Source organism: Podarcis liolepis (assembly GCF_965112155.1).
Source record: "Podarcis liolepis genome assembly, chromosome: 8".
Classification (NCBI taxonomy): Eukaryota; Metazoa; Chordata; class Lepidosauria; order Squamata; family Lacertidae; genus Podarcis; species Podarcis liolepis.
Genome location: NC_139560.1, coordinates 10,687,949 through 10,699,407, shown reverse-complemented (window position 1 = coordinate 10,699,407; position 11,459 = coordinate 10,687,949). Strand labels below are relative to the sequence as shown.

The following is an 11,459-nucleotide window of genomic DNA, read 5'->3' as shown; positions in this document are numbered from 1 at the left end:
GAGCCTGGACAGCCCCGTGGTTTTCTATGGAGCTGAGGGCAATGAAACAATCACTGAGACAGCTAGAGCGCCGGTGGTGGAAAACTCATTTTGAATCGAACCGAACATGGGTTAGAGCTCAACGTCGAGCCTACCAAGTGGTGATAGCAATGGCAAAGAGGACTTTCTTCACCGCCTCTATTGCATCTGCAGAAAATAGCAGCAGGAGACTCTTTCAGGTGGTCTGCAATTTAATGGAACCACCTTTGCCATCGGGGCCTGGTAAAGACCCCAAGATCTCCTGCAACGATTTTTCAAAGTTTTTTGCAGATAAAGATGCTCAGATTCGGACTCCACCATCGGAGCAGGGCTGGGGCGGGAGAGTGCTAGAGTCCTGCCTAGTTAAGTTGGTGGGATCAATTCCAATCTGTTACCTCTGAGGATGTGGACAGGCTGCTTGGACGAGTGAAACCAACCACCTGTCTCCTTGATCCTTGCCCATCCTGGCTCATAAAAGCGAGCCGAGCCGGGGAGGGCTGGGCGATGGGCTCTGTGGGGTGGTGAATGCTTCCCTCTGTGAGGGAACCTTCCCAGACCCGATGAAAGAGGCGGTCATTAATAGTACAGGGAATTTGTTGAATGCAAGCCTCCCTTTCAAAAGGCAGGATCGTTCCCGCTTAGCCAGAGCTCATGAGCAGATCTGAGCCCTGCCGAAAGCAGTGTCGATTGCTTTATGCACCAAATTTTAGCAGCGCCATTAAATGTAGGCCCCATTGCAAAGAGAAACTGGGAGCTCACAGCTTAAAATGTGCTCCAGATCATTCATTTGCAGCAGGGCTTGCTTTTAGCATGCTTTAATTCCGATGCTGAAATCAAGTCCTGCTACTTTGTTTATTTGTTTGTCTGTTTATAATTTTGTGAAAACCAATAATTTTTTTTTTGAAAAAAATTAAATAAAGTGGTATAAAAGTGCTGTAAATATACCGTGCAGATAGAGCTACAGAGCTCTCTTCTCCCCCCAAAAAATTATTTATTCCCACACAGCCAAACCTGCCTTGGCTGCCAGGGGCTGCCATAAATAACCATAATTACAGGTGAACTCTGAGCATTTGAGCATGGTGTGGAAATTACAGCTTCTCGCGCCGATGTGCAGAGAGTTTTCCTTTAAGGATCTTCTGGCTGAAGGCAATACAGTGCGAAGGAGGAGGTGTGGGACGAATCACTCAAAGGAAGGGGAAGGGAAAAGAAAAAAAATAAAAGGCAGGAAAAGTTACTCCCAGAGAAAAATGCAGGGCTCGTCCTTTACCCTGACGTCAGATCTGTCTTCAATAAAACCTCCCTTGGAGCCCAAAGGGAAAAGTCAGACCCACTGTCAACCTCGGCTGCGCTCTGCATTCCCTCAAAGAGGTGCCTAATTTGTTCCAAAAGGAGTTTTATTTTTCTCCTTTTTAAAAGATCTGGGTTCAATCAATGTCTTTCATCCTGGCTTCCAGTGATGAGGTGGCTTTTGCCCTGGATTCTAGCAACCAACGGCATTCTGCAGGTGGGTCTTCTCCTTTTTCCTCTCAAATATTTGTTTTTTGCAACCTGGATGAAAGGAATGCAAAAGGCTGTTTTCTACAGGATGGGTGGTGGGGAATGCAAGAACAAAAACCCTGCGTATCTTACTAGCAATAGAGTTTGGGGAAAGAAGCAGATGAAAAGAGGGGGAGAGGTCTGGTCTGGCGAGGAAGCAAAGCCCTCTTCAAAATGCATTGTGCCCCAGAGGGAATATGTTGAGGTTTTCTTGACAGCTCAAATGATGATTGAGTGATGTGGGAAGGAAGAACTCGGATGGTGCTTCAGGGGACAGATCTAATTTCTGTGCAGATCTCGCCCTGTGCCACTGGGGTGAGTCTTGAGATGCCAGGGTGAGTTTTGAGAGTGCCCTGGTGTCCTAAAAAAATAAAAAATTGAGAAAAAGAACAGGAGATGTAAGAAGTGATATTCAGGGGGAAAGCTCAGCAGAGCCTAAAGGAGGAGATGGAGAATATCGTTTGGCTGCTGAGCGAGGGGGTGAGTGAGCCCCCAGACACACCACACGTGGCAGCAGCTGTGGGGATGATGCCGCGCCGGGAAAGCAAAGCAAAGAGGGGTCAGCAAAACTGCAAATGTTTTGCATCGGGTGGGAGCGCTGGAAAAAAGCGGTGCAAAAAAGATCTGGCCAAAGAGCTTGCAGGAGAGAGTGAAGCGGTTCAAAGAAGCAGACGGTGTTTTTGTTCATCGTGAAGATTTATACCAGACAGCAAGCAGGAACCCTGCTTTTTCAGATGCCCATCCCAGGGTGGTGTCAAAACCAGGTAGGGAAATAGGAAAAACATGCAGTCTGCACACTGGGCATGCAACGTGTTACTTAAAATAATATTGAGTAATGTGCAGCTTTCTTTTATGCTTGGAATATACATGCTTTTGAAGTGGGAGGTGATATATCAGTTTCCTGGGATGCTTGGGCAGGCCAGCTGGCAAGGCGGAATTGCAGCCTTGCAGGTCCTCTGAGGCTCTGTGATTGCAGCCTAACACAGCAACGCACATTCAGTCGTTGTCCATCATTGGCGAGCAAGAGAGGGCTAGGGATGTGTACTACTAGGCAGATTTTACTTAAGGAACAGGAACAGCAGCCACCAGTAAGTTCTTTCTACCGCTCTTCCTAAAGTGACCCATTGTGGAGCAGCAAGCAGCAGGAAGAGTCTATCTTAGGAGGGAGAAAAACAGAAACTCTTTACAAGGGCCAGCCCAAGAATAGCTCCGGGAGATTTAAAAAGAAAAGAAAAGAAATTGGAGCTTTCAAAATCATAGGAATGAGGATGAATGATGGCACAACCCCAGGAACAATGGAACTAAGGTCCTTTTTGCATCCTATCCATCACCCTAATTCAGTGGCGTAGCGTGGGTTGTCAGCACCCGGGGCAAGGCAAGTAATTTGCGCCCCCTAACCCGTGGATTTGTGCCCCCTAACCCTAACCCCCAGATGTTGCGCCCGGTGCGGCCGGCCCCCCTGCACCCCCCACGCTACGCCACTGCCCTAATTGCATTACAGTCGTACCTTGGATCTCAAACACCTTGGCTCCTGAACAAATTGGCTCCTGAACTATCAAAACCTGGAACTGAGTGTTCTGGTTTTTGAACATTCTTTTGGAAGCCAAACATTCAACGGCGCTTTTGTGGCTTCCGATTGGCTGCAGGAGCTCCCTGCAGCCAATCAGAAGCCACACTTTGGTTTCCAAACGTTTTGGAAGTCGAACAGACTTCTGGAACAGATTCTGTTCGACTTCCAAGGTACGACTGTACTTGCAAACAGGCTGTCGTTGCTACCTTGTTTAATGACAGGCATGCATAGCTGTCAACTTTCCCCCTTTTTAAAGGGAAATTCCCTTATTCTGAATAGGATTCCTTGCAAGAAAAGGGAAAAGTTGACAGCTATGCAGGCATGGGAGACCGCCATTTGCACTGAGACTGCAGTGCATGGACAGGGGAGGTTTAACACTTCACCCCAGCCACGGTCTTGATGAAAATCCCCAGTGCAAGCTTTTCTCCCTAAGCATCAGGGATTCCCAATTCCCACCTGCAGCCGGCAGAAACCGAAAAGGCTCTCAGTTGTGCTTTGAGGGACGTAAGCAACACTGACCCAATGAAAGCAGCCTCTGCAAAGCTGCCTTTGCGGCAGCCCCTCTATCAATGGCACAGCCTCTCTCCTTCTCCCTCCTGGGCACTGATCAAAATGAGCATCAACCTGGGACAATGCCTTATACTCAGTCCATCCAGCTTAGTCCTCCAGGTTTACCAGGAAGCTGTTTTCCCCCAGTCCTACCACTAGGGGTCAGACCCGGGACCGTCTGCATTCAAAGCAGATGTTCTACCACTGAGCTATGGTCCTTCCCCTACAGCTGCCCCTCCACTTGTTCTCTATGGTTGAGCTGGCTCTGTGGGCGGAGTCATCGCGAGCCTCTCTGCTTTTCTCCCTCGTTGCTTCTGCCGTTGTTTATTTCTAGAAATATCCCTTTAAATGGCAAAAACAGTTGTGTCCGTGTATAAAATTTGTTTCATTAAATGTATACACTGCTTGAGTGTTAAAAAAAACCCCCACCCAAAACACCCTCAAAGCTGTTTGCAGAAAGATAAAGGTAAACGTAAAGGGACCCCTGACCATTAGGTCCAGTCGTGACCGACTCTGGGGTTGCGGCGCTCATCTGGCTTTATTGGCCGAGGGAGCCGGCGTACAGCTTCCGGGTCATGTGGCCAGCATGATTAAGCCGCTTCTGGCGAACCAGAGCAGCACACGGAAACGCCGTTTACCTTCCCGCCGGAGCGGTACCTATTTATCTACTTGTACTTTTGACGTGCTTTCGAACTGCTAGGTTGGCAGGAGCAGGGACCGAGCAACGGGAACTCACCCCGTCACTGGGATTCGAACCGCCGACCTTCTGATCGGCAAGTCCTAGGCTCTGTGGTTTAACCCACAGTGCCACCCGCGTCCCTGTTTGCAGAAAGATAGAACAATAAAACCAAGAAAAATGACCAAACCGTGGTTTTCAACCAGTGTGCTGTGGCACCCTGGGGTGCCTTGAATGGTGGTCAGGGGTGCCATGGGAAACACTGGCCTCTGTCTCTCTTTCCTTCCATCCCTTCCTCTGATGCCCTCTTGCAACTCTGCCTCCCAAAAGCTTGCACAGCTGTTTGTTGCAGCAGCTCTGGCTACAAGGTCCCCAGGTGAATGGGGCCTCTTGGATTGGCCAAGGGGTGCTTCCCAGGGCCCCGTGGGGCATTGTAATGAGGCACCTCTCTTTGGGGTGGGGAGGGGCAGCTGAGACACAAGGAGCGGCAACTGCGGCTGCCCAAGGATAAGGGAGAGGAAAGGAGGCTGAGGGAACCCTCCACAAGGGAAGGTGCAGGCAAGGTGTGATGTAACTGGGCTCCTGAGCCCCACAGGAGTGCTGCAGAAAGCATGCAGTTGGTCAAGGGAGCCTTGGACCTGAGAAAGGTTGAAAACCTCTGATTTAAAACAATACAATAAAATAAAAGACTAACACAGATTAAAAATTGCATCAGCATTTCTAAATACAGTGGTACCTCGGGTTACATACGCTTCAGGTTACATACGCTTCAGGTTACAGACTCCGCTAACCCAGAAATAGTACCTCAGGTTAAGAACTTTGCTTCAGGATGAGAACAGAAATCGTGCTCCGGCGGCGCAGCAGCAGCAGGAGGCCCCATTAGCTAAAGTGGTGCTTGAGGTTAAGAATAGTTTCAGGTTAAGAACGGACCTCCAGAACGAATTAAATTCTTAACCCAAGGTACCACTGTACCTGGGTAAGGGTAAAGGTAAAGGACCCTTGGACCGTTAAGTCCAGTCAAAGGTGACTATGGGGTTGTGGCAGTGCTCATCTCACTTTCAGGCTGAGTGAGCCAGCGTTTGTCTACGGACAGCTTTCTGGGTCATGTTGCCAGCATGAGTAAACCGCTTCTGGCGCAACAGAACACCGTGACAAACCAGAGTGCCCGGAAAGGCCATTTACCTTCCCGTCACAGTGGTACCTATTTATCTACTTACACTGGCGTGCTTTCGAACTGCTAGGTTGGCAGAAGCTGGGACCGAACAACGGGAGTTCACCCTGTCGTGGGGATTCGAACCACCGACCTTCCGATCGGCAAGCCCTAGGCTCAGTGGTTGCCTAAACAAGCATGCTTTTAGCAGGTGCCCAAAAAACCACAGTGAAGATGCTTGCTTGAGATCAAGAGGCAGAGAGTTCCAAAGTTCAGGTGCTGCAGCAGCAAACGATTGAGTTCTTAGCAATGCAGAGCCGGTATTATGTGGTAACAGTAATAGACCCGATTCCTCCAGCTGAAGAGGTCGAGTGGGCACATGTGGGGTAAGGCCACCTCATAGGTAAACTATATCTATATTCAGGGATTGCTGTTTCCATCACCTCTCTTCTGTGCCATTCAAGAGGTGCTTCTAGCCTGGCCATCAATTCAGCCCCACTAAGTTTATTACCAAAACTTAAGAGTTCATTCTGAAACAAACACAAAAATTCTGAATGGAAGGCAGTCCAGTTTTAGAATAAACTGAATTCCCATTAAGGGAAATACTCTAGAGATGCAATCAAGTGCTTGGCAGTCCACTTTGACAACCAGAGGTTGTTGTGTGGTTAAGCTTATTTATAGTGCTTATTATGGTGTATCCTTGCATAGCTCAGTTGGTTAGAGTGTGGTGCTGATAATACCAAGGTCGCAGGTTCAATCCCCATATGGGACAGCTGCATATTCCTGCCTTTCAAGGGGTTGGACTAGATGATGCTCAGGGTCCCTTCCAATTCTACATTTCTATGACTCTGTTATTCTAAATGGGGCTTGGGATGTTTGCAAGGGAGCCTGTGTTTCATCCGGGGCTGAGACCAGACCTCCCTCCCTTGTGGCTGGAGCTGTGATCCCCTGAGATTGTCCTGCTGCACTAATAATAATAATAATAATAATAATAATAATAATAATAATAATAATTTATTTATACCCTGCCCATCTGGCTGGGTTTCCCCAGCCACTCTGGGCGGCTTCCAACAGAATATTAAAATCCAATAACCCAGTGTTTCCCAAACGTTTTTGGGCAACGGCACACCTGCTTACCGGAAAAAAATCTCGCGGCACACCACCATTAAAGCCCCGCCCCGTGACGTCAGCGCGCAGCGTCACGCGGGGGGGGGGACGCACAAAAGTGAACGTTTTTTCCCTTCCCCTTGCCGGGGTGGGAGGAGGCAGCAGAGCGAGGGCAGCTGAGGCGGCGGCGGCGATAGCGGGCGGAGGAGGAGCCGTCGCCGGGAGTTGCTGCTGCTGCTGTTGCTGCTGCTGCCCGGACATGCCGGCCTCCTCCTCCTCCGCTGTCTCGCGCTCCTCCCTTTTGCGCGAGCTGCCCCGCCGCTCGGCACCACCACCGCGGAGCCGCCCCCGGCTCGACGCGGATCCTCGCCGCCGCCGCCGCCGCCTCTCGCCGCCCGACTCGCCCGCCTCCCTCCCACGGCACACCAGCCGGTGTCTCACGGCACAGTAGTGTGCCGCGGCACACCGGTTGGGAAACACTGCAATAACCTATTAAACATTAAAAGCTTCCCTAAACAGGGCTGCCTTCAGATGTCTTCTAAAAGTCTGGTAGTTGTTTTTCTCTTTGACATCTTATGGGAGGGCGTTTCACAGGGCGGGTGCCACTACCGAGAAGGCCCTCTGCCTGGTTCCCTGTAACTTCGCTTCTCGCAGTGAGGGAACCGCCAGAAGGCCCTCAGCGCTGGACCTCAGTGTCCAGGCAGAACGATGGGGCTGGAGACGCTCCTTCAGGTATACTGGACCAAGGCCGAGCACTGGGTGAAGACCCTCCTTGGAGGTTTTTCAGCAGAGCTTGCGTGGTCCCCTGCCATGTAGGATCTAGCTGAGATTCCTACATTCCTCAAAGGTCCCTTCCAACTCTACACTTCTATGGTTTCTAGAAAGCTTCTCTCAGAGTTGTTAAGTCTACCTGGTGCTTGTCGATCAATTACTTTTGAATCAAGTACCACTCTATACAGGTACCACTGTATAGAGGTACAGTGATACCTTGGGTTAAGTACTTAATTTGTTCAGGAGGTCCGTTCTTAACCTGAAACTGTACTTAACCTGAAGCACCACTTTAGCTAATGGGGCCTCCCACTGCCGCCATGCTGCCAGAGCACAATTTCTGTTCTCATCCTGAAGCAAAGTTCTTAACCCGAGGTACTATTTCTGGGTTAGCGGAGTCTGTAACCTGAAGCATATGTAACCCCAGCTACCACTGTAAAGGTAAATGACCCCTGGACGGTTAAGTCCAGTCAAAGGCGACTATGGGGTTGTGGCACTCATCTCGCTTTCAGGCCAAGGGAGCTGGTGTTTGTCCACAGACAGCTTTCCGGGTCATGTGGCCAGCAGGACTAAACCGCTTCTGGTGCAACAGAACACCGTGACAGAAGCCAGAGCGCATGGAAACACCATTTATCTTCCCACTGCAGTGGTACCTATTTATCTACTTGCACTGTTGTGCTTTCGAACTGCTAGGTAGGCAGGAGCTGTGATTGAGCAACGGGAGTGTACTCTGTCGCGGGGATTCGAACCGCTGACCTCCGGATCGGCAAGCCCAAGAGGCTTAGTGGTTTAGACCACAGTGCCACCCACGTCCCATGCAATTACGTATAGAACTGCATCACTTGCTATTGAATTCTCAGTATTTGCTTTCATGCCATTGTGATTTTTGACAGGATTCTCTATTGATGGAATTGTGGCTTGCCTGTTTTAAATGCCTTGGCAAGCTGCTCTGGGCTCAGTGCTTTGAGGTTGGAGAAGTGGCATGCGTCCTGCCGGCCTCTCTCTCTCTCTCTCTCTCTCTCTCTCTTTGCCACCACACCCAATCCTTAGCCCTCCATAGGCTCTGTTCTGCACCCTCTGCTGGCTCCTTTGCCTGACTGGGCTGTGTCCTTGAATTGTGATCACGTCTCTTCCTGGGGTGGATGGAGAGAAGTGGCTTTTGCATGGCTGGAATGCAGCCTGGTGTACGAAAGGGAGAGTTGCATCCATTTCTCTGCCCTCTTTCACCCCTGGCCCCCGTACCACAGGCATGTGGCCCTTGGAAAGTTGCCCAGGATGGAATGTGGATCTTGGGCTGAGAATGTTTGCCACTCCTGCCCTGACTAGGTGTGGCTCTCCAGGGTTACGATACGATAATCTTTATTGTCATTGTCCCATACAGAGCAACGAAATTGAAAACAAGCCTGCTATCCCAGCTATCCCAGCCTGGTTAGCCCCCTAAAAACTCTGATAATTAAATACAATATACTCCCATAGAGTATTTAAAACCAAAATCGCATTTGGGTAGAAACTGTTTCTCAGGCAGCTAGTCCTAGTCTTTATAACCCTGTACCTTCTTCCAGAAGGTAGAAGCTGAAAGAGATCGTTTCCAGGGTGCGCACTATCCTGCACTATCTCTGCAGCTTTCTTATGGCACCTGGAAGCATAGATTTGATCCAAGGTTCTCTCTGCCGTCTTTACAACCCTGGTTTTGCATAGAAGCAAGTGTTCTTCCACTGCTGTGGCTCTTCTGTGGCTCATCGTGTGTGTGTGTGTGTGTGTGTGTGTGTGTGTGAGAGAGAGAGAGAGAGAGAGAGAGAGAGAGAGAGAGAGAGAGAGAGAGGCATTGCTCTGTGTTCAAGATGTCTGCAGATTCACAAATTACCATCTTTATAGATTGAGAATCCCAAAGCTGGGACAAGTCCTGACTCGAAGCTATTTTTACAGACTCAACTTCACCCTTCCTCATTTTCCATTTCACTTCATTGATTAGACTTATTTGTCGCCTATCTCCCAAGTGACTTACATCAAAAAAAGAAAAGGGGGGGGGAGGGATATTCAATATATATTACCATAGAGGAGGAAAACAGGGGGAATACATTAGTAGTTCATATAATATAACAACCATAAAACTCAAATAACAAAGAAATAACCCCTGTTTAATTCCCCTGCATGATAAGCATGTATAGCAGAAACAGCCAGGGTGGGGTCCTCCAAATCACTGGCCACCATCCCTAACCATTGGCCATGCTGGCTGGACTCATGGGGACTATACCAGTTGCACTGGCTCCCGGTGGAGTACAGGATCAGGTTTAAGGTGCTGGTTTAAAGCCCTATACGGCCTAGGACCCTCGTACCTATGGGACCGCCTCTCCTGGTATATCCCACGGAGGACCTTACAGTCTTCAGACAAAAACTTCTTGGAGGTCCCAGGCCACAGGGAGGTTAGGCTGGCCTCAGTCAGAGCCAGGGCTTTTTCGGCCGTGGCCCCGATCTGGTGGAACGCTCTCTCACAAGAGACTAGGGCCCTGCGGGACTTGATATCTTTCCGCAAGACAGAGCTGTTCCACCAGGCCTTTGGCCAAGGCACAGTCTGACCCCCTCCTTTGATAATACTCATAGAACTCTAGCCTAATTTGATTCTGAATTAATTTTACAATGAATTGATTCTAGAATGTATTTCAATTAACTGATTGTGATTTTATGTAAACTGTTACTTTTACTGTTGTTAGCCACTCCGAGGCCGGCTTCACTTGGGAGGGCGGGATATAAGTTGTTTTTTATTTTTATTTTTATTTTTATTATATTATTATTATTATTATTATTACAATACTGAGAACCACTAATTCACAAATAAACAAACATAAACAAAACCTCATCCTCCCCTTAGTCCAAAAATCGTTCACCTCACGCCAACAATCTCTCCCCCCCCCCCTTTTAACTTCCCCACCCAGAAGTCTGATGTCAAGGCCAGCTGTTGCAACTCAGTGGGTGGGTGGGTGGGGGGTCCACTGTCACCCCAGGGGTGGTCCAGCGTATTTCCTCTCTCTTCAGAGGGGAGCAGTAGCAAAGCAAGACCCACGGCTTTGGGCTTGGCTCACTTCCTTGAGTTCTGCATATGCTGTTGCGTTCTCTGCCATGGATATCACAGGCTGATGCAGAGACTACAGACCCTACAACTGTCCCTATTTTCCAGGGACAGTCCCAGATTTACAGAAGCCGATTTGATCCCGGAATGTCCCACTTTTCCTTAGGACACCCCAATTTCCAATGTAGAAATGTTGGAGGGTATGGAATAGAATGTCCTTACTTTCATTGGGAAAATGTTGGAGGCTCTGGAGACTAATTCAAGTACAAACCTCCCCACCTGTAAAATGGGTACTTCCCCTCCCCTCAAAATATACTTAATTCCTTAACCATAGGCTAGACGTGTGCGGCATGACTTGAGTATGTGACTCACTTAAAGCATCCAAATCAGCTTTCTATGTAAAAATATATAGACATAAAACACATTCGCGAGCTGCAGTCTCAGAAGTAGCCAATAGATGTCAAGGGACTACAACTCCCATGAGTCTAGCCAGTATGGCCAATGGTTAGGGATGATGGCCAGTGATCTGGAGAACCCCACACTGGCTGTTTCTGCTATACATGCTTATCATGAAATAAATGCAGGGGAATTAAACAGGGGTTATTTCTGAGCAGACATGCATTTGGTTGTACCCAAAGTATTAAATGGAAACCAAGCAGCGAAAAGAACGATATGCCCTGCTAACGTAATAAGGGGAGTGGACTTAGGAATTCAGCTGGGCTCCACTGTACACACATGCAGCTACTGGGTACACAATGTTTATTCTCTTTTATAGATGATTTGCCCAATGAGGCAGAGGAGCATGCTGACTCTTGCAACGAAACATCCCCCGGCATAGCTTCTGTCTCGCTTCCGGGACGTCTGCGATCTAGCAGACTAAACAATTTCAGCAGAAAATACTCTAGACATCCTGCCGGCAAGTGGGAGGCGGGACGAAGTAAATATGTGGCATTATTTTTATTTTTACCCAAGCGTAAGGCAGCACCTCCCACTCCGTGGACTTCAAACATGCTTGCTA

General features: G+C 48.9%; 1 protein-coding gene across 1 annotated transcript in view; it reads left to right on the top strand.

The window, feature by feature from the left end:
- The first annotated feature begins 1,282 nt into the window (after positions 1–1,282).
- CCN4 (cellular communication network factor 4) overlaps positions 1,283–11,459 on the top strand; it is a 33,421-nt gene continuing 23,244 nt past the window's right edge. Inside the window, exon 1 of the mRNA XM_083516922.1 lies at positions 1,283–1,522. Within this exon, the coding sequence (XP_083373048.1) occupies positions 1,475–1,522 (48 nt within the window). The 5' untranslated portion in view covers positions 1,283–1,474. The remainder of the gene's footprint in view (positions 1,523–11,459) is intronic.